Raw genomic sequence first — 20,648 nt, forward strand, 5'->3', positions numbered from 1 at the left:
ATTGGCCATTTCCTGAAAGGGGGCACAGGTACAGGGCTGAGGTGAGAGTGAGGCCAAGCAGGTGACACCCGCATGCAAGTGGCTCCTTCATGGGACCCTTTGGTGACACTGAAGTTCTTTCCAAAGGAGCCCGGTGCCCCTTATGCTCTTAATCGGTGGATAGGACTGCTCCCACCCCAAGGACAGCTGGGGTCCATGTCCCTCCTGAAGAGGAAGTGGTGGGCAGGCAGAAGGTCTGGAATTCAAGCCACTTGAACAAGCAGCAAGTGTCCCTCTGGCCTCGGGAGGACTTTGGGTGGCGTGTTGGGACAACAGTGCCGCTCAGCTCTGGGAAAGCCCAAGCACCTTCTTGCTGGCCCTGAGTGCTTACTGCTGACCGTGTCCTTTACTTTCCTGGGACTTGAACTCTGATTCTGAGGATTCTGGGTAGCTCGTGTCACCTGGAGCATGGCACCGCTGGCCCAGGCAGCCGCACTTCTCGACCTGGGTGTAGCTGAAGGTGCGGCTGGAGCCATCACCACAGTGCAGAGTCACATTCCTCTGCGAGATCTGCAGCTCCTGGCAGCACTCACACTTGTGCTCCACGGTGTTGGCCTCCAGGGAGTACCTGTGGGTAGATCTGTTCAGTGCCCAGCCCTGCCGGCCGCTGCGTGCACCTTCCACAGGCTCTGCCATGCAAACAGCGGGCACAGTGCCGAGCTCCCGAGGTCTTTGTCACCCTGTGTTCAAAACCCTATCACTCTCATTTGCCAGTTCCCTGAGGGGCAAAAGTTTCTGCCACAGCTGCCCTTGGCCACCAGGTGTCCTATATCTGCAGCCAGATGCACAGCAGGTCATTGATGTGGGGACTGGGGCTTTCTTAGGTCTGAGATATTTCAGCAAACAGAAATCCTGCTTCAAAAGTAGTCAGTATAGCCCAAGCCCTGCTGACGCCACCTTGGGATGCTCAAGTTATCATAACAGTCTCCTCCAGCGCCCTTTTTCTCCCTCTCCTGGTTCTGTCCCTCCCTGCCCTGCTTCTGGACCTCGATGCACCAGACACCCCACCCCACTCCACCCCACCACCAATTGCTTCTCTGAACCTGCCCCCTGAGGCTCCCTGGGGTTCGTACATGGAGGTGCTGTCCCCGCAGTTGCCCAGGCAGTAGGAGAGGCTCACTGGCCCCTCGGAGCTGCAGTTTTGCTGACGGATGATCTGCTGTCTTTGGTGTACCGCGCATTCTGGGAGGACAAGAAGTAAGGCAGAGAGAGGGTCAGTGTCTGCTCAGTCATTTCCTGGGTGCCCCAGGCTGGGATCAACTCCTTCCTTGTCAGATCCCCCACTTACTCTGCTGGGTGTTGGGACAGTCAAAGCAGCAACCATCTTCTCTCAGCTGAGCCTGGCCCTGTGCCAACAATGGGCCATTGTGAATGGCAGGAGCAATGAGGCATCCAGAAATGGAGGAACGAGACATGAGGTCAAATGCAAACAAGAGCGGGAACCCCCTCTACTGGAGGGGATAAGCCTCACGGCCATGCAGCACCAGCTTCCCCTCATCCCAGGTCAGCTGCCGCCTTGGCTGCAGTGGGAAACCCCAAACTTACCAGTGGACAGTTGATCTTGGGGCACTCCATCTTCATTGTCACGACCGTGAGTGTATCTTGGAAATTCTCACACTTATGAGTCACACAGTTGTTCCCAGGTTCTGGCCAGGACTCACCAGGCTGAAAGGAGGCCCAGTCTGCATAGTGAGTGCCCAGCCTCTGTCTCCCCACTGCCTACTATCTTCCAGGGAGAGACCAGGCCTATATCCACCAGAGATGGCTTCTCAAGTGCCCGCCCAAGGTTCCAGGACCCTGCCTAGTCAGCCTGGAGTCCCCAGGATCCTACCTCATCATCCCTGAGTCCCCAGGATTAAGGCCACTCAGGGTTCAGTGCCCCCAGGACCCTGTTTGCTCGGTCCAAATGCTGTCTGTTTCACGCTCTCTATACCCGGGCCTGGGACTGTGCATAGTTCCTTGGAGAGCATGGTGACTTTGCCCCAGCCTGTGTGGAGCCTCGCAGAGCCGGTAGTCTGTTGTTCCTGTCCTCTATTCCCCTCTCTGAGGTAACCTATCTTAGTCCCAGGTACTCACAAGGTAATAGGAGACAGAGCTGTTGCTGTGTTTAAAAGAGCAGGCCTTCGGCACACACCGGCCACAACACTGTCCTGGCTCGGGCTGGTACTCGGAGCCCTGCAGGAAGAATAGTATGCTGCCTAGGTTCAGGCCATTGGCACCGGGTGATGAGAGCAGGGATGGGGCCAGTGCTCACCTTAGCACATTGGGTATTGCAGAACTCATTCTTACAGTTGACCACAAAGACATCTGAATGAGGATTGCTGGGCGCCTGACACACGCATGTTTCACATAGACTGGAGGAGATCACAGCACCGGGCTGGGAAGAGTCAGGGCTGGGCATTAGTGGGCTCAAGCTGAGAAGAGATCTGCCCTGTACGCTGACTGGCCAGTTGCTCTGGCTGCCCACCAAGCTGACCCATTCTCTAGGAAATGATCCTTACCTCATCGCGAAGAGACCATAAATCAGGTGCTGTCACAGGGCAGAGCCTATAACTATGTCTCTATGTCAGGGGACCCAAGATACTACATACTTGGGGAATTTATGTGGGGAAAGGACAGCTGGGGGAAACGAGGTGCTGGCATCCCCCGTATGACACCAGGGAGCAGAGAACTGATAGGAATCCTGATGGATCCAGACACCAGGTATCGGCGGCTGCAAGGATCCTGGGGCCAACCTTAACTGCGCTGCTCTGAACTACATCCACAGAGGTTTGTGTCATTGGTCTGGGCAGGAGCTCTGTGCCAGGGACAAGAGTGGCTCAAGAGCTCCTCAGCTTCTCAGACCCCCAGCTATGCTCCAAAGGGCTGGTGGAGAGCCCCAAATGGGAAGCTCAGTCCCTGCAGGCTATAGGCCTGAGCACCACTGGTTCCTACCTGATATAGAGTCCCGTTGACTTCACAGCCCTTCTGACCTGTCCAAAAGACATACTGGCTGTAGCCTGGGCCTTGCGAGGACACAGCCTGACTCTTACTTACATCGATAAGTTCTGCTGTTAGATGCTGGAGCACCTCGGGCTTCCTTCCCACCAAGGGCTCCACCCCAAGCAACAACCCATCTCCCACCATCAGCGCCTTCATCTGGCCGGTCCTCCTGGGAAATTCCAGGTCTCTGTGGCTTGGTGGAAGGGTCAGGGACACTCACTGCTGCAGTTTTGTCGTGGGCAGCAAGCTCCTTCCTCGTAGACAACCAGCAGGCTAGAATTCTCCGGGCAGTGCAGGGGAGGAGGGCAGTAACTGGAGTTGCAGACTGTGGGTAGAGAAAGCTGTCAGGGGCTGGGCTTGCCCTGCTTCTTTTCTGCTCCGACGGTCTACCCCACCACAGGATGTCATGACGGTCCCCAGGACCCCAGGAACAGGCTCTGGTCAGGCGGGGCAGAGGAGTCTCCACTACACACACCTAAAGAACACCTGCTAGGGCGTTACCAGACAGGACACAGCAGGGTCCCTATACTCAAGCAACGTGTAAACCCTGGGAAGCGAGGTTTCTATTCCCTTCCTCCTGGGACTGTGTACACAGAGCTGGCTGCTGACTGGTACACCTATGGCTCCTCAGGAGATTGTCCTACCTATGGGTACGGGGACAGAAGCAAAGGCTTACCACAGCTGAACTGGGAACAACACTGGCCAGCCTGCAGGGCTTCGGGCACTGGCACAAAGCCAGGCTCTGGACAGGTGGTCTGGGGACAGGACTTCCTTTGACAGGTCAGCGTGCCCCCCTTGCAGACACAGTCCTGGCAATCGATGCTGATGCTGTGGCCCGGCTGTGGAGGAATGGTACATGAACTTGACCTCTGAGGGAGCCGCTCGGCCCAAGGGCAGCTACAGCCAAGCCTCAGAGTCAGGCCCCACATGTGCTGAGAAGGCTGTGCTACAAGCCTGGGGGAGGGGGCTCCAGGAGCGCCAGGTCTGAGACGCTGAAGGCCAGGCACAGAGGCCAGGAGCAGAGGGGGGAAGAAGGGCTTTGTTTGGTGAGCAGCCCTTCCCCTCCATCCTAACACATCTCTTCAGGATAGGAGGAGGCCTGGGGAAGAACAGGGCTGACCAGTCCTCATGGGTCACCCAGCAGCTCCAGAACACAGGAAGGGCAGCCCCAGAGAAGATCTTCCCAGATCCTGTTCGGACACCAGCTCTCTCCCTGCCTTTATCTGGCCTTTGGCACACTGCAAAAGCCCCACCCCAGCTCACACTGCCTTGTTTCCAGGACCTCCTGCCTCAGGCTCTGCGCCCCTGCCACAAACCACCATCATCCATACCTACCTCCACAGGTTCTCCATGAGGCCCCAGACACCCTGTAGAGAGAGGTCCTGTCACTCTGGGTGGCCACAGGGATGGGGCAAAACCAGAACCCATGCTGAGTACTATAGTGGGGTCTGGGGTCAAGCCACATCTTGCCTCCCAAGCCCCACCACCATGCCTGTGGGGACATACATTGGCAGGAAGGCACGCAGACTGAATCATTAGTGCTGAAAAGTGTTGTGTTATCCGGACAGAAGCAGCCCTCTGAGAAGGAGCCAGCTTCTTGAAGGATCCTGTAAGAAACAGAATTGATAGGCCCTTCACCCCCAAATAAGAAAGAACCCAGCCTAGGAAAGCCAAGTGCAGGGTTTGTCAGCCCTGGGAGCAGATTGCGGATACTTACAAGCTGGTGCTGATGTCGTCGTTCCTATAGCAGTAGTGAGGGTTGGTTGGGCCACACGGCTTGTATACTTTGTTATCAGAACAGGTGAATGCTGTGTGGAGAGAGCCACCCCTGAGAAGCCATTTCAAGGCCTCACTTCTGGGACCCTCCAAGCCCCAGCTGCTGCTGAGCACTGATACCCACTCAGAAGCCTTCAGTATCTATCTACAACCTGCCCTCCACCCCACCCCCAGGTCTGTATGCTTGTCCAAGACAGCTGGCACCCCAGGTTCTAAATCCACAGACTCCTCGATTCAGATAATCCCCCTTTCCTGAAAATAAACCCACAGCCTGGAGCTTTTCCCTCTAGGGAAGACTAGATTTGAGGCTCCAAGTCCTCATCCTTTCCCAGGCTGTCTGCCTAGCACCTCTAAGTTCTCACAAAAGAGGACAAGAAGGTGGCCCAGGCTAGACACTCACAACAGGTGTTGTTGGTGTGGCTTCTCCAGGGGATGCACTGGCCTTTGGCAGCACAGAGTGTCGCGTAGAGCTCCAGGCTTGAGCACACCACCTCCCAGTTCACGCCGTGGCAGGCGTCGAACAAGCAGCCTTCGTAGAACGGCAGGGGAGGGATGATAGGGTGGCAGGACTGGAAGACGCTGTGGGCAAAGACACACGCGACGGTGTGTGCATCCATTCTGCTGGGGTCACCACTCGCTGTGGGGCTTCCACATCCGTGATACCCCCTCAGAGGTGAGGTTCTAAGAGACTTTGCACCTATGACCCTGTCATCCCGCCTCTGGGTGTGTACCAGGAAAGGTGTCAGCCAGAGCACTGGTCGCTGCAAATCTCTCTCCCCTCAGCCTCCCTTATTCTGCAACACTGTGTGCCGCCCAGGTGCAGGCAGTGACTGCGTTCATAGCAACGAGAGAAACTGACGCAGGACTCCAGAGACGAGTCCACCTGGCCACCGCATTCCAGCAAGATCCCTAGAGACAGTGCCCAGACCCTAGAACAAGGCTACAAGGCTGGTCTCATTATTCTTAGGAGCCTTTTGAGGACCCCACACCTTTTGGCAGATGGGGCCAGCAAGGCTATCACACTTTCTAAAATCTTACTTGCTTAGGATGAGCTGACAGAGTGGTGATGATGGACACGGGGTCGGTGAAGGACTGGGTACCACTGAAGCTGGTGTTGGAGGAGGCCCTTGGCAGGCAGGCTGGTCGGGCACCTTCCAGTGGCTGGCCATCTCAGAACAAGAAGAGGTTACTTCCCCTCCAGGCAGGCGGCACTCGTCCTTCTTGTCGTTGGTGCAAGTGCCTGGCAGGCGAGATGAGGGACAGCCAGCTGAGCAGCAGAGCTGTGCCCAGTGTACAGAGAAGCCACCATGGAACAAGTAGATGTGAACCACATGTGTGCACAGCCAGAAACCCCTAGGCCCATGGGGAGGCTGCTCCTAATACCCAAACAACATCGAGAGTGGAGCTTACCACACTGGCCCTCTGTGTTGTTGGCGAACAGGTTGAAGGGCACCTCAACAGAGAAGATGAGGCCTGAGAACATGACCTGGACACCAATCTCCTGAATGGTAACGTACATCTTAACACCCACACGGGAGACGACAATGCCATTCTGCTGGAAGCCTGGACTCACTACCTTGTTGTTGAAGATGATCTGGATACAGACAGCAGAAGGATGTTTAGATAGATCCCCGATCCAGACCAAGCCTGCCACAACCCCGTACACACACACACATGCGCACTCACACACACACACACACACACACACACACACACACACAGGCATGCCCACCTGGTTGGTCATGATCCCGTCAACTGGCCTGCGGGTCAGCACCACACGGTCCTGGTGGTACTCCAGGATGATGGACTGCGGGCAGGAAACACTGTCGCCCAGGTCACAGAAGTAGTTGTCAATGAGCACACGGAAGGATCCAAACACAGGCACAATCTGCTGCACCAACACGTATGTGCAGTTATCCAGAAAACTGTAGTAGGTGCCATCAAATGTGATGTAGTGGGGATCACCCCAGCCGCTGCAAACACCTGTGGGCGCCAGGAAGCTTGCCTTATAGCTGGCTCTCATCCAACTGCTCCAGCCTCTCCCCCACAGCCTCCTAATCAGGAACTCTTGAGACCTTTGTACCCTCATGACACATGGATGGTCCCTTCAGATACTGCCTGGCCGGTCCTTCATACGCTGCTAGGATTCTGAGACACAGAGAACCCTCCTCTTCTCCCACTGGGCTCTAGGCTCTGGGACTCAGTTCTCTCCACTTGGCATCCCCATCCCCGACTTGATAACGGAAAGTCTTTCCTGGAGTCCTCATTCTCCTCCTTTTGAACCATGTCCCCACTCACACTGGCACTGGTAGTGCTGGCAGCAGCCGTCCTGGTCATCCACCTTCAGGGGTGGGTAGCCGTTGGCACAAGATGGTGCCTTCATCTCTGGGCACTGGCGTGGACTTAGGGAGACGACATTGTTGCCCTCACAGGTGGCTTGGGAGCAATTAGGCATGGGCCAGTTCTCCCCTTTCTGCAGAAACAAAGCCAGCTGTGGGTCTGAGCCCTGGGCCAGGGAATCACCTCAAGGTTCTATAGCCCCATTCCAGCCCCCGTCTTAGCCTCTTCCCTGCCAAAGTATGGAACTGGCTACGAGGGGCCACAATGTGGAAGCGCCCCACCCCTGAGGTTCACCCCTTTCCATGTGTCACTACATCCATGGGGTGTACCATCACCTCTGATACCTTTACTCTCATTGGGGGGAGTTTTAACCTTCAGGCCCAACACCCAACTACCCAACTATCAATACCGCACTGGTAGAACCAGACACACAAAGCCGTAAAAAGACTCAGCCCGAAACTCATCCTGTATCAGCTGGGGGTTGCTGATCTTCATGGGAACTTAAGCTGAGGTATAATTGCAAATGCATCGAGGTCTTCACAGTGGCCCTGAGTCTCCAGGAAGGATAGCAGATAGACTTACCATTCTGGGAGGGAACACATTGCACCCATCCCTCTCGGTGACAGGGACGATGGGAGATGTGGAGGTGGACAGAGCTGTTGCAGGGGTCGGCACGGTGGAAGGGCAGTCCTTACTAACCCCTCTGTCCACCTGGCAGGTCAGGTTGCAATAGGCATAGTAACAATGCCCGTCCAGATCTGTCTTATTGTAGATCATGGATCCTGCAAGATCAAGATAAATGAAGTGTTTGCTGAGGCACTGGAGAAAAGTCTGGTCCCCAAAGAGTGGTTGCCAAACTAAAGGCTTCCACTCAATGAAAAAAGAAAAAGACAAGAAATGTTTGAAGGCGATTGTGGCACGATCTGCCCAATCCAAGAACTTTCACGGAAGAAAATCAAGGAACAGAGTACCTTAGGAAGCTGCGTAAAGACACCCCACTTACCGATAGGATATAGTTGGCCTGACACGTTGCACACACAAGGAGTGGTAAAATGTACTGCAGGGCTCGATGATGATAATGGGGACACAGATGAGGGTGACACAAATGGAAATGAGGGCTTGAGGGGTGTGGTCACAGAGGGAGTCCAATAGGTATCAGGGCAGCCTTCAGGCACGCGGCAGCACAGGACTCGCACCTCATAGTTGAGACACATCCCGGAGATGTCCTGCTGGTCCTGGTTCCTGCACACCAGGCCCACAGTGGGGTCGCACTGCACCACCTGACCCAGATCCTCCAACCGCACCTCAGGGTGATTCTCAGCCCTGCATTCCAGCTGTGTGATCTCCTCTGGCCGGTGACAGATGCTCTCTCCCTTCCTCAGGATGTTGCTGTAGGTTTCCAGGTCCCCTCCATGTGGCCCAGGCACCGGGAAGTCAGTGTCAAACCACTTGGTCCAGTTGCACTGGGGCTGGCAATGGGTGGTCAGTGGGGAGGAAGTCATCCCAGGATGAGGCCCAGCGCCTGTGGTGCTCAGAGGAGCCGAGGTGGCTCTGGTTGCAGGCACAGAAGTGGTGCTGGTTCTTCCCATATATGTCATGCTGGCTGTATGCTCAGAAGTGGTTGTGGTGTCCCTGGTAGACACGGTGCTGACTGGCTGCCCAGAGGTGGTTGTGGTGTCTCTGATGGACGCAGTGCTGGCTGGCTGCCCAGAGGTGGTTGTGGTGTCTCTGATGGACACGGTGCTGGCTGGCTGCCCAGAGGTGGTTGTGGTGTCTCTGATGGACACGGTGCTGGATGGCTGCCCAGAGGTGGTACTGGTATTTTCTGTAGAGGTTGAACTGGTCTGAGTTTTGAGGGTAGAGCTCACTGCTGCTGTAGAGGGTAAGCTTGTTTGGGGTGTGTCGGTGGTACTTGCTGTCTGCTCAGAGGTGGCGCTGGTGCCCTTGGTAGACATGGTGTTGGCTGTGTGCTCAGAAATTGAGCTGGTTTGGGGTTTGGTGGTGGTGCTGACTTTTCCTTTAGATGTTGAACTTGATCCAGGTATGGAGGTGGTGCTGGCTGTCTGCACAGAGGTGGTCCTGGTGTCCCTGGTGAAAATAGTACTGGCCGTCTGCCCAGCAGTAGTGCTAGAATTTTCTCTGAAGGATGTGCTTGTTTGGGGTGTGGAGGTGGTGCTGGCTGTCTGCTCAGAGGTGGTTCTGGTCTCTCTGGTGAAAATGGTCTGCCCAGAGGTGGTGCTGGATTTTTCTATGAAGGATGTGCTTGTTTGGGGTGTGGAGGTGGTCCTGGCTGTCTGCTCAGAGATGGTGCTGGTGTCCCTGGTGGACACTGTGCTGACTGTTTGCCCAGAGACTGCACTGGTTCGAGATGTGGAGGTGGTTCTGGCTGGCTGCCCAGAGGTGGTACTCGTTATTTTTGTAGAGGTTGAACTGGTCTGAGTTTTGAGGATAGAGCTCACTGCTGCTGTAGAGGGTGAGCTTGTTTGGGGTGTGTCGGTGGTACTTACTGTCTGCTCTGAGGTGGCGCTGGTGTCCTTGGTAGACATGGTACTGGCTGGCTGTCCCGAGGTTGTTCTGGAATGTCCTATAAGTGTTGAGCTTGTTTGGGGTTTGAAGGTAGTACTGGCCGAAGGCTCAGAACTTGGTTTGGGTTTAGGTATGGAGGTGGTGCTGGCTGTCTGCCCAGAGGCGGTTCTGGTGTCTCTGATGGACACGGTGCTGGATGGCTGCCCAGAGGTGGTACTGGTATTTTCTGTAGAGGTTGAACTGGTCTGAGTTTTGAGGGTAGAGCTCACTGCTGCTGTAGAGAGTAAGCTTGTTTGGGGTGTGTCGGTGGTACTTGCTGTCTGCTCAGAGGTGGCGCTGGTGACCTTGATAGACATGGTGTTGGCTGTGTGCTCAGAAATTGAGCTGGTTAGGGGTTTGGTGGTGGTGCTGACTTTTCCTTTAGATGTTGAACTTGATCCAGGTATGGAGGTGGTGCTGGCTGTCTGCTCAGAGGTGGTCCTGGTGTCCCTGGTGAAAATAGTACTGGCCATCTGCCCAGCGGTAGTGCTGGATTTTTCTACAAATGGTGAGCTTGTTTGGGGTGTGGAGGTGGTACTTACTGTCTGCTCTGAGGTGGCGCTGGTGTCCTTGGTGGACATGGTACTGGCTGGCTGTCCCGAGGTTGTTCTGGAATGTCCTATAAGTGTTGAGCTTGTTTGGGGTTTGAAGGTAGTACTGGCCGAAGGCTCAGAACTTGGTTTGGGTTTAGGTATGGAGGTGGTGCTGGCTGTCTGCCCAGAGGCGGTTCTGGTCTCTCTGGTAGAAATAGTACTGGCCGTCTGCCCAGCGGTAGTGCTAGAATTTTCTATGAAGGGTGAGCTGTTTTGGGGTGTGGATGTGGTCCTGGCTGTCTGCTCAGAGATGGTGCTGGTGTCCCTAGTGGACACTGTGCTGACTGTTTGCCCAGAGACTGCACTGGTTTGAGATGTGGAGGTGGTTCTGGCTGGCTGCCCAGAGGTGGTACTGGTTATTTCTGTAGAGGTTGAACTGGTCTGAGTTTTGAGGGTAGAGCTCACTGTTGCTATAGAGGGTGAGCTTGTTTGGGGTATGGAGGTGGTGCTGGCTGTCTGCACAGAGGCGGTTCTGGTGTCTCTGGTGGAAATGGTCTGCCCAGAGGTGGTGCTGGATTGTTCTATGAAGGGTGGGCTGGTTTTGGGTGTGGAGGTGGTACTGGTTGTCTGCCCAGAGGCAGTTCTGGTGTCTCTGGTGGAAATGGTCTGCCCAGAGGTGGTGCTGGATTGTTCTATGAAGGGTGAGCTGGTTTGGGGTGTGGAGGTGGTGCTGGCTGTCTGCACAATGGTTGTCCTGGTTTGAGGCATGGACGTGCTGATTGCTCTATGAACAGAAGTGGTGCCAGGCACTGAACTGGTGACAGTCTCACCTGGAGAGCTGGCAGGAGTGGCACGTGTGGTCTCAGGGCAGCCTTCAGGCACACGACAGCACAGGACTCGCACCTCATAGTTGAGGCACATCCCGGAGATGTCCTGCTGGTCCCGGTTCCTGCACACCAGGCCCACAGTGGGGTCGCACTGCACCACCTGACCCAGATCCTCCAACCGCACCTCAGGGTGATTCTCAGCCCTGCATTCCAGCTGTGTGATCTCCTCTGGCCGGTGACAGATGCTCTCTCCCTTCCTCAGGATGTTGCTGTAGGTTTCCAGGTCCCCTCCATGTGGCCCGAGCACTGGGAAGTCAGTGTCAAACCACTTGGTCCAGTTGCACTGGGGCTGGCAGTGGGTGGTCACTGGCTGGGTGACCATGTGTGGACTCTCTGTGGCCAAGGTCTCTGTGTGTGTCATTGCTGTGTGAGTACTGGTGTCGGTGGTGGAGGAGGAATGCAAGCTTGTGGTTCCTTTTGTCTTGGTTTTCGTGCTTTCTTCATGTGGGGTAGGATGAGTGGCAGCCGAAACGGTGGAGCACACGTCCACCACTGTGCAACACTGTATCCGGATCTCGTAGTTATAACAAATGGGTGGCAGCTGGTTCTTGTTCAGACAGATCAAGCCTTCCTCTCGGTTGCAGGTTACATCCTGGCCCAGCTCCTCCAGGGGTGTGTTGGGAAAGAACTGAGCCCTGCACTCAACATTTTGCGGATTCTCACAGAACTTGTAGCCTCTGGCTCTCAGGTTTAGGAAGCTGTCAAAATCTCCACTGTTTCTGCCCGGCCCAGGGTAGCTGCCGTCTATCCAATCAGTCCAACTGCAGTGCTCCTGTTTGCATTCATGGGTAGTCTCCAGAGAAGCCCTGGTGGACCCTGAAGTTGATACGGACACAGATGATGTGGCTGAAGTTGGTTCTGGCGTTGGGCTAGTAGTGAACATAGTTGTCTTAATTGTGGTAGAACTAACTGGGCCAGGGGTGGAGGGCCTTGGAGCTGATGGAGAAGGATGTGAGGAAGAGGGGAAAGGACCTGGTGCATGGGTAGAGGCACCTGACATCACCGTGCTCTCTGTATGGTCAGGGGAGGTGACAGGGGCTGAGGAGGTTGTGGTCCCCATTGTCGTTGTCCTGGAGGTTATCAAATGGGTCGTCTGGGTAGGACCCCCAGAGGCTGGACAGCTGATGGGGGTGCAGCACAGAATTCTGATCTGGTAGTTGTCACAGAGCCCCGACACCTGATCCTTGTTGTGACAGGTCAGCCCTGCAGTTGTATTGCACTCCACACGCTGCCCTAGGGCGTGAAGCGGCACCTCGGGGGTAGCCTCAGCACGGCAGTCCACTTCCCTGGGCACTTGGCAGATCTGGTAGCCATGGGCACGGAGGTTCTCCAGAGTGTCAAAGTCACCACCGTCAATGCCACGTCCAGGACGGCTGGCATCCATCCAGGGAGACCAGGAGCACTCCTCCTCGCAGCCTGGCGTGGTTAAGGTGGAGGCTGTCGTAGATGCGGTCAAGGTAGAGGCTGTGGCAGGGGTCTCGACAGACAGCATGCTGCTGGTTGTTGGTGCCGCCCTGCTTGGGGACCCTGTGTACACGACACTCAGGGTAGGGCTGGGATGTGTGCTGGAGGGTGGCACTGAGGTCATGACTGTGGACAAAGGTAACAGGAGTCAGCATTAGGGTGTTGGGGCTGACTACCTAGTCCCTGGTCACATCCTCACTCGGGTCTCATCGCCATGGTTACACTAACTTTGAAAACTGAACACCACAGCCACATCCCTCAGCCTGTCTCAGAACCTACCTCTGGGTGGACAGAAGTACAGTATATTTGGTCTACAAACAAATTAATCTCATCTAAATGGAATCTTCTGTCTTGGCCATGCCCCGAGCAGAATCTACACATTTATACCCTTCAAAACTAAGCTGCGGGGAGGGGGGTGAGACCTGAGGGATATCTATCGATCCACACAGTATAAGGCAAGCAGGCAGCTATAAATTCTGGGAAAAATCTCATGTTCATCCAAAGTACTGGCCTGGGACCACGAGTGGTTAGAACCTGTAAGCTAAGGGCCTCACTCCCTTGGGATCGGGTCCAGTAGCTACAGAAAGTGGTACCATGGGCACCGGGCCTGCCAGAACGGGCCAAGGAGACTGATCCCTCCCTGCCGTGGGATAAAAGCAGGCTACCTATGTTCCTGGTGTTCAACTCTTGGGCCCCTCCTTGAGTTTTGTGGCCTGCCACCAAGACCACGAGCTAGCCACTACCTAATATTCAGCAAGAGAAGCAGTACCAGTCAACAGAAAGAGAGACAACCCCCAGGAAGCCTAGCATTTTCTGCCACGGGTCATTTCTGCCTTACCAACTGGTGTGGAGAAGGAGAACGTGGTCGGGGGCACGGGAGTGGTGGGGCTGCAGGTGTCGGTAATCCTTTCGATGGTGCCGTTAGCCCCGCAGTGTGCAGAGATACAGCCTCCCATGCCATCTGTCGTGTCGTAGATGACTTCCCCGTGATGGAAGTCCTGCCCACTGTAGGTACAGACACAGGCTGTGGGAAATAGATGTTTAGCCTGTTAGAGTGCCAAGACACTGGCGATGACTCTCCCGCCCCCTCCCCTCCCGCCGGTCTCCAGCTCAGAGAAGGCTGCAGGTACTCACCTGAAACATTGTAGCTACAGCTCACACCGTTCTTTGTGCAAATGCTGTTAAAGGCAGAAAGAAGTGGGACTGAATGCATGGGAACTGAACCTGCCTACACCCAGGCGGCTTAGTGTCGGTGATGAAGCAGCCAGTTACCGCCCAAGCTGGAGGCTACAGTCCAACCAGGTCCTAACCTTCAGCCTTTCAGGATCTGCTCCACTAAGGTCACCCTCTCTCAAATATCGCCCCCATTCATAACCAATGGAGACAAGGTGGACTTCCACAGACATTGTCCCTTCGTCCCTGGGAGGACACTTGGCTGAGAACACCATCACTTTCACACACAGCTGGATTTTAGGTCATGGATGTCCTCCCTTTAGTATGAGCCTTAGGCCATAGGTATGCTCCCTCCCAGCTCAGCCGCAAGTCTAGGATGTCCGTCCTCTCAGCTGAGCCTAAGACAAGAGTGTTCTCCCTCCTAGCTGAATCTCTGAAGGCATGGGGTCCCACAGGGCTGGTGGTGTCACTTTCCCCTCAGCGCAACCTCAGGCGGAGGGTGCTTCTAGCTGATGCTGTAAGTTTGGCTTGGGCTCCCTGTGGCGTTCCAGGTTCTAGGCCACTCTAACTGAAGGACTTACCAGGAATGGCAGTTCTTGTCTGAAGGTACTGTCGCACCTGCTCGGTACGACTTCCCATTGATGCGGCAGGGTGGTAGACGTGAGTGGGGGTTGTCTGTACAGTTGGATACACACTGCATGGTGCCCTCATCAAAGATGGGGGCTGTTGGTGGGCACTTGGGGTAGCAGCCTGTGGACCAAGAGACCTGTGTCTTAAACAGTCTCCCCCCCCCCCCCGAGCCCTCTGATACCAGGGCCCAGGTCTGTCCTCAGTGCCCAGCTTCCTCCGCACTACTGTTTGAGTTTGAAACCCTAAAGGATCCTCGTGAGATCAGGAAGAATTCCTCACAACCAAGGGTCCCATCAGAAGACCCCAGGCCTTGGATCCCAGGATAGATCCCAGTCCAGATCCCAGGAACCCAACAAACGCTGCCCCTCCCAGTTCAGCCTTCCACCTACCTTCTAGGCCACGAAGATCTTGTAGGCAGTCTCCACTAGGGTTCTGGCAGGTGCGCATGCAGGGGGCCCCACACGGCTGGTAGTGCCACTCACACTGACCCTCTGGGTTGTAGTAGTCACAGAAGAGCGCTGGAAAGCAGGGAGATTTCCTGGGGTAAACCTGAACCCCACCCTGAGAGAAGGCGGCTCAGATAAAGCTTTCCAGCTAATAGGGGTGCCAGCAAGGCAAACACCGAAGGGGGCTCTCCAGCTCCAGCAGCTGCCCCCAGGCACAATGGTTCCTCAGGGCTTCACATGGACTGTGCATAAGAAGAGGTACTGATGCCTCCATTGTAGAACATTCTCTGAGGTCAGCCTTCCTCCCACAGATCCTTACCCTCATTCTGCTTCACTTGCCTTGGGAAACTATTGGCCCTCCCAAGCAGCCTGGCAGACCTACGGAGCTGGCCTCTCCTGCCTGGAACTATAGTCCCTCCCGGAGCACTCACAGCAGGACATCCTCGCTCAGCCCTCGGAGCTGCTACAGTGTTTGTGTACTTGGATTGCAGGACACAAGCAGATGCACGCACACATGCACACACATTGGAGGGAAGTGTGTGTGTGTGAGTGTGTGTGTGTGTGTGTGTGTGTGTGTTGTGCTGGCCAGAACCAAGCCAGGGGAGAAGAGGAGGCTATCACCAACCTTATCCCCAGTTCCACATTGGAGGTATGCATGTGTGTGCATGTGTCTATGTGTGTGTGTGTGTGTGTGTGTGTGTGTGTATGCATGTGTGTGTGTGTGCTGGCCAGAACCAAGCCAGGGGAGCAGGGCAGGCTATCTATCACCCACTTCCAGTTCCATACTGGAGGTGTGTGTGTGTGTGTGTGTGTGTGTGTGTTTGCTGGTCAGAACCAAGCCAGGGGAGCAGGGCAGGCTATCTATCACCCACCTCCAGTTCCATGCTGGAGGTGTGTGTATGAGTGCGTGTTTGTGTGTGTGTGTGTGTGTGTGTGTGTGTGCTGCCCAGAACCAAGCCAGGAGAAGCAAGGGACATCATCACCCACCTCACCCCCAGTTCCACCCTTTGGCAACGCAGACAGATTCCCACTCACGGCAGATGTCCGGTGTCCTCCAGGACACACACACGCCCACCTCATGGCAGGCCTGGGCATAGGCAGCCACAGCAGTGCAGAAACACTCGCAGTCACCCCCTGAGTCGCAGGCGCATGCGTCACTCACACAGGCTTCGTAGTACTTGGCAGGCTCCACCTGTAAGAGACAGAAGCTTCAGGTTCTGGAGACTCCTGTCTCCCTCAGCTCTTAGTGCATATGCTGACCTAATAATTTGGACCAGTTTCTACCAGTGTTCATGGTGACAAATGTATGACCATGAATGTCCAGCCAGGACGTCATGGTGTCCATAGACTGGCTCGATATGGAGTTGCCGCAAGCTTCCTCAGTCCGTGTTCAGAGTTAACACCCCCCAAACCATGCCCCATTCTCCTGTACACACGTGGGTTCCCGACCGACACCCACACCCTTGGTTGATGGTTTCTCCATCCTAAAGTTCAGAGACCACCCAGCCCCATGCCGTACATGGGCGTGGCAGGTGGTGAAGGTAGCGCTGTTAATGATGCTGCATTGCTTCTGGGCCCAGGACTTGCGATAAGGGTTGGCAGTGCAGGGGTCCTTGGATACCAGGGCATCTGGGCAGGATGGGGAGAACTTCCAGCTGTTTCCAAACTCCAGCATGTCACCAACCACAGACTGGCTGCGCGTGGTGAAGTCGTTGATGGCATTGTCGTCAAAATTCCCACACAGGCCACAGACCTTGCCCTATAGAAGCACAGAGATTAGAGATATGGGCCAGAGCCCTTTCCTGGAGCCTGATATACACTCTGCTCTATTACCACTCAACTTCCTGAAGGATGAGCCCAGGAAGAGCAGCAAGTGTGAGTTTAGAAGACCTTTGGTGTTTAGTGATGGTGTTTGGCACTTATGCCCATCTTTGTCTGTCCCCAGGACACAACCCCTGCCGATGATGTCCCAGGAGGCCTGTGAGTCCCCCAGCTTGGCAGCCCAGGAAATCTCACTTTCCATTATTCCTATTAGACTGCTTCACCCTTCTTTCTTCCACCCCAACCTTGGTGTCAGCTCTTGGTCACTTTGTAGGGTGAGCGTGGGGCTCTGCCATTCAGCTTAGAGTCTGTCTTAGACAGCAGTCTAAAACACTGCAGCGAGCTAGACAGTGGCCCCATGTGTGTCCCTTTCTAACCCTGGGCTGTGAAGGGAGCCTTCTTAGGAACAGAATCTTTGAAAATGTGGCCAAGTGAGATGAGGTCTCACTAAGGCAGGAGGAGTCCTGGGTTTCTTGTCTAGTGTCCTTGTTAAAAAGAAAACTATAGGCAGCTACACAATCACCCACGCACCAACAGACAGAGACTAGGATAATGAAGCCACAACCCAAGGACACCTGGAGCCCCAGAGGCTACAGAGGCGAGGAAGGCCCTCCTGAACCTCCAGAGTCACGGCAGCCCTGTTGGCATCCCTTGGGTTCCTAGGGTCCAGACACAAAAGAGAACTGGCCACCCAGTTTGTGATCACATGTTACAAAAGCTGCAAGATACACAGAGAAAGGGCTCCTCACTGCTCTCCTAAAGGTCCTTCCCATCCATCCCCCCCCTCCAATTGTATTGTTAATTTTATTGTATGTGTGCATGTGAGGGATGCATTGCCACAGAGCTCTTGTGGAGGTCAGAGGACAGCTCGTGGGAGTCAGCTCTTCTACCATGTGGGTTCTGGGGACTGAACCTCAAGCCTGAGCCATCAGGCATATCAACAAGCACTTTACCCACTGAGCCACATCCCAGCCTCCCTTCTCTGTCTCTCTGTGCATGTCGCTTGATCTCTCTCACTCTTTCTGTCCATCTCTATCTCCGTGTGTGTGTGTCTCTCTGTGTCTCCATCTTTCTCTCTCTATCTCTCTGTGTGCTTCTGTCTCTTTCCATTCATGCCTCCAGCCCCAAGAGTGCCCCAGCCCCTGAGAGGGCTTCCCTGGCTCAGCCTCACCTTGAACTCAGGGCTGAGTCTGAGAAAGATGCTGGTCTTCCTGTCCCACTGAAGCACCAGGCCAGCGTCGGTTTCCACCACCAGGTAGATGCCCATCTGGTGGACATAGTAGGGGGGCTCCTGCCCGATGCCCTTCTGGACCACCTCCACCTTGCCATCGGTCAGCTTCAGCTCATAGTTCTGTGTGACAAGAGGTCCTCAGGGGCTAGCCAGGGCCACACCCCCTCAGGTGTATCTCTGCCCCCACTGTGGAGCCCCAGGGTGCTCTGCTGCCTCCATCCCACTCACCCCTAGGAAGATCTTGATGTCCTTGGAGCAGGTGGTTCCTGTGGTACCACAGGGGATGTTCTCGGTGACAACACGAAAGGCATCCTGGAAGCTGCCGTTCCCATCACAGTGGTCCTAGAGGAACAGAAGGCCGTTAGGGGACAGGGAAGGGTGGTGAAAATCTGGGGTTGTGGATGGCCACAGGTGAGGTGGTCCGTCAGGCATACCTGCAGCAGCGTGTACTCGCAGTTCCCACTGAAGCTGTATCGTTGCCCATCGAAAGTGATGTAGTGGCCATCCCCGTACACAGCACAGGTGGCCAGGCAGGGCTTGTCTGTGCACCGCCACATCCTGTTCTCACAGGTGCTACATAGAAGATGGAGGTCAGCTGAGCACTCCCAGGGAATGGGAACCTTCCCAGAGGCTCTGTGGGGACCCCTTATGGGAAACCAAAGCAGAGCCCAGGCGCCTTGAGAGCCTGTGCTGTGTATGTCCACCAGAGGCCATGCTGGGGCTTATTCCGTTCCTAATAAGGACCTCTGTGCCAGGACAGCCTGGATACCCACCCCTCCTGCTGTGCCCCTCACATACCAGTTGTTGCAGCCCACTTGGATGGTCTCCCCAGGTCTATAAGTGGCCTCGTTGTGCACACAAGGACAGTCCTCAGCAACAACACAGCCTCCATTACCATCTGCCACCAACCCGTCTGGGCATACGCAGCCAGGCACGCACTCAGAGCTGTACTGTAGGTCACATGGAGAGGGAGAGTGGGATTGGATATGGGTGGATGTTTGGGGCTGAGATGTCCTCTTTGCCTGCAGGACTGCAGGTGTCATGGGAGCAGAAAGCTCAGCAGAAGAGTATCCAGGGTTGCTCTGGGAATGCAGTCTAGCCAGCTGCCCCAAAGGCCCTCAGCTCGCTCTGAAGGTGTCCAAAGATACCATAACGGGAGAGGTCAAAGAAGTAAGGGGGTCATCCAGGAGGTCCTAGAGCAGGTTATTAGGGAGCAACCAGCTCACTTACATAGGTCATGTCCAGGGTGTGACAGCTCTTCTGACATCCAGCTCCAGTGTCTCCAGACGTGGCATTGCGGCAGTCAGAATAGATCATGGGTGCAACACACACTGGAGAAGAAAGGGGACCAGTGAGGTGATGCCATCCGGCCCTGCCAAGCTTTCTCTGAGGGACTCCAGTGTGTAATGTCTCAGCCTTTTGTGTCCAGACAGCTGAGCCTGTGGCTGCCCTGTGGTGGGGGCAGTGTGCACATCACTGTATTAGGGTGTGTGTGTGTGTGTGTGTGTGTGTGTTGGGAGTACACTGAGTGTTTTCATGACTATGTGTGCACAGTGTCCATACCCTCGTCTCTCCTGCTCCTGAGCCCAAGGCACAGACTGTACCAGACACAGTGAGCTGATCATTAACCCCAGCTCTGTTCCCTTGGGAAGAGTATCAGCCCTGACACATCTTTGGATGTATTCTCCCAGAGTTGACAGGCTCCCTCATATGCTCACCTGGAGTCGGGGCAGGACCTCCGATGCAGGTCAGTGTCCCTTGGGTGCAGGTGCTGCGAGGAGAGGGCTGTTAGAACATCATCCACTCTGGACCCCCCGGAATCCCTGCCACATCCTCCTTGTCTGCACGGCCACACATGCACGGGAGCAGGGTGACCAGGGGCCCCCTGAGAATACAGTCTGCCGGGCCTAAGGATCTTACCAAACGGTCCCACTCTCATGCACAGACTCGCCGTTGGGAACTGTGGATCCCCTATGGTAGCAGGGACAGCTGCTGGCCTGCACACATTTGCCTGAATCATCCAGGAAGGTGCCTGCAGGGCAGGCACAGCCATCTACAGGGCTGAAGTTGACACGGCAGGTGACATCTTCCTCATTCAGAGCTCGACAGGTGGGCTGGCAGGTGCTGATGTGGTATTGGTAGGTCATCGACTTGGGGCAGGTAGTTGTAGGCTTTGCTGTGTGGGAGCAGAAGGAGGGGGACACTTAGGACACTGGTGGACACATAGCCCAGCAAACAATGACAGAGGGTCTAACAGTTTGTGCCTTCCCAGCTCCCCCGACAAGCTCCTGATTAGGGCTCTTAGTCACAATAGATTGGGTCTCCAAGTTTCAGAGACCGGTGTAGTGATAGGACCCTTAGAGCATCCAATCAGCTGCTAGGCCATAGGTGGGGCCCTGTCCTGTAGAGAACCCGAGCCCAGCTTTCCCACAGAACACTCACTGCAGACGCGGTCTCTCCAGCCACTGAGCAGCACCCCTTTGGCGGCACAGGCATGCACATAGGAGGACAGGGCAGCACACATGCAGTCCTCGCTCTTCTCACAGTTGCACGTGTCAAACATGCAGTTCTGGGGGTGGGGACATCAGAGCATCAGGGAGCCAGCCTCACATCCAGGAGCCTGGCATCCGACTGGGATCCACCCCCCACACACACACAACTCAACATATTCCCACCTTCCTTCCCTTCCTGGGGACACTGCCCATCCCCCATGCCCCTCTAGTTTGTTTAGTGTTGGTAGCTCCCATGTAGCCAACCTTCT

At 55.2% G+C, this 20,648-nt stretch overlaps 1 protein-coding gene across 1 annotated transcript in view; it reads right to left on the bottom strand.

Moving 5' to 3' along the window:
* Positions 1-366: 366 nt before the first annotated feature.
* Positions 367-20,648, bottom strand: part of Muc5ac (mucin 5AC, oligomeric mucus/gel-forming) — a 29,753-nt gene continuing 9,471 nt past the window's right edge. Inside the window, exons 17-49 of the mRNA XM_041666534.1 lie at positions 20,330-20,456; positions 19,808-20,063; positions 19,606-19,658; positions 19,118-19,218; positions 18,686-18,837; positions 18,322-18,460; positions 18,116-18,229; positions 17,828-18,007; positions 16,355-16,594; positions 15,871-16,027; positions 14,779-14,907; positions 14,341-14,509; positions 13,721-13,764; positions 13,425-13,610; positions 8,141-12,712; positions 7,720-7,919; positions 7,096-7,270; positions 6,530-6,780; positions 6,208-6,391; positions 5,836-6,037; positions 5,198-5,376; positions 4,739-4,829; positions 4,528-4,628; positions 4,357-4,388; positions 3,698-3,860; positions 3,242-3,346; positions 2,974-3,011; positions 2,294-2,416; positions 2,116-2,214; positions 1,585-1,704; positions 1,328-1,385; positions 1,113-1,221; positions 367-607 (exon numbers count right to left, since the gene is read on the bottom strand). Coding sequence (XP_041522468.1) covers positions 367-607; positions 1,113-1,221; positions 1,328-1,385; positions 1,585-1,704; positions 2,116-2,214; positions 2,294-2,416; positions 2,974-3,011; positions 3,242-3,346; positions 3,698-3,860; positions 4,357-4,388; positions 4,528-4,628; positions 4,739-4,829; positions 5,198-5,376; positions 5,836-6,037; positions 6,208-6,391; positions 6,530-6,780; positions 7,096-7,270; positions 7,720-7,919; positions 8,141-12,712; positions 13,425-13,610; positions 13,721-13,764; positions 14,341-14,509; positions 14,779-14,907; positions 15,871-16,027; positions 16,355-16,594; positions 17,828-18,007; positions 18,116-18,229; positions 18,322-18,460; positions 18,686-18,837; positions 19,118-19,218; positions 19,606-19,658; positions 19,808-20,063; positions 20,330-20,456 — 9,090 coding nt within the window. The remainder of the gene's footprint in view (positions 608-1,112; positions 1,222-1,327; positions 1,386-1,584; positions 1,705-2,115; positions 2,215-2,293; positions 2,417-2,973; positions 3,012-3,241; positions 3,347-3,697; positions 3,861-4,356; positions 4,389-4,527; positions 4,629-4,738; positions 4,830-5,197; positions 5,377-5,835; positions 6,038-6,207; positions 6,392-6,529; positions 6,781-7,095; positions 7,271-7,719; positions 7,920-8,140; positions 12,713-13,424; positions 13,611-13,720; positions 13,765-14,340; positions 14,510-14,778; positions 14,908-15,870; positions 16,028-16,354; positions 16,595-17,827; positions 18,008-18,115; positions 18,230-18,321; positions 18,461-18,685; positions 18,838-19,117; positions 19,219-19,605; positions 19,659-19,807; positions 20,064-20,329; positions 20,457-20,648) is intronic.

Source organism: Microtus oregoni, unplaced genomic scaffold, assembly GCF_018167655.1.
Source record: "Microtus oregoni isolate MIOR12 unplaced genomic scaffold, Mior012 000016F_ref0000370, whole genome shotgun sequence".
NCBI classification, from domain to species: domain Eukaryota; kingdom Metazoa; phylum Chordata; class Mammalia; order Rodentia; family Cricetidae; genus Microtus; species Microtus oregoni.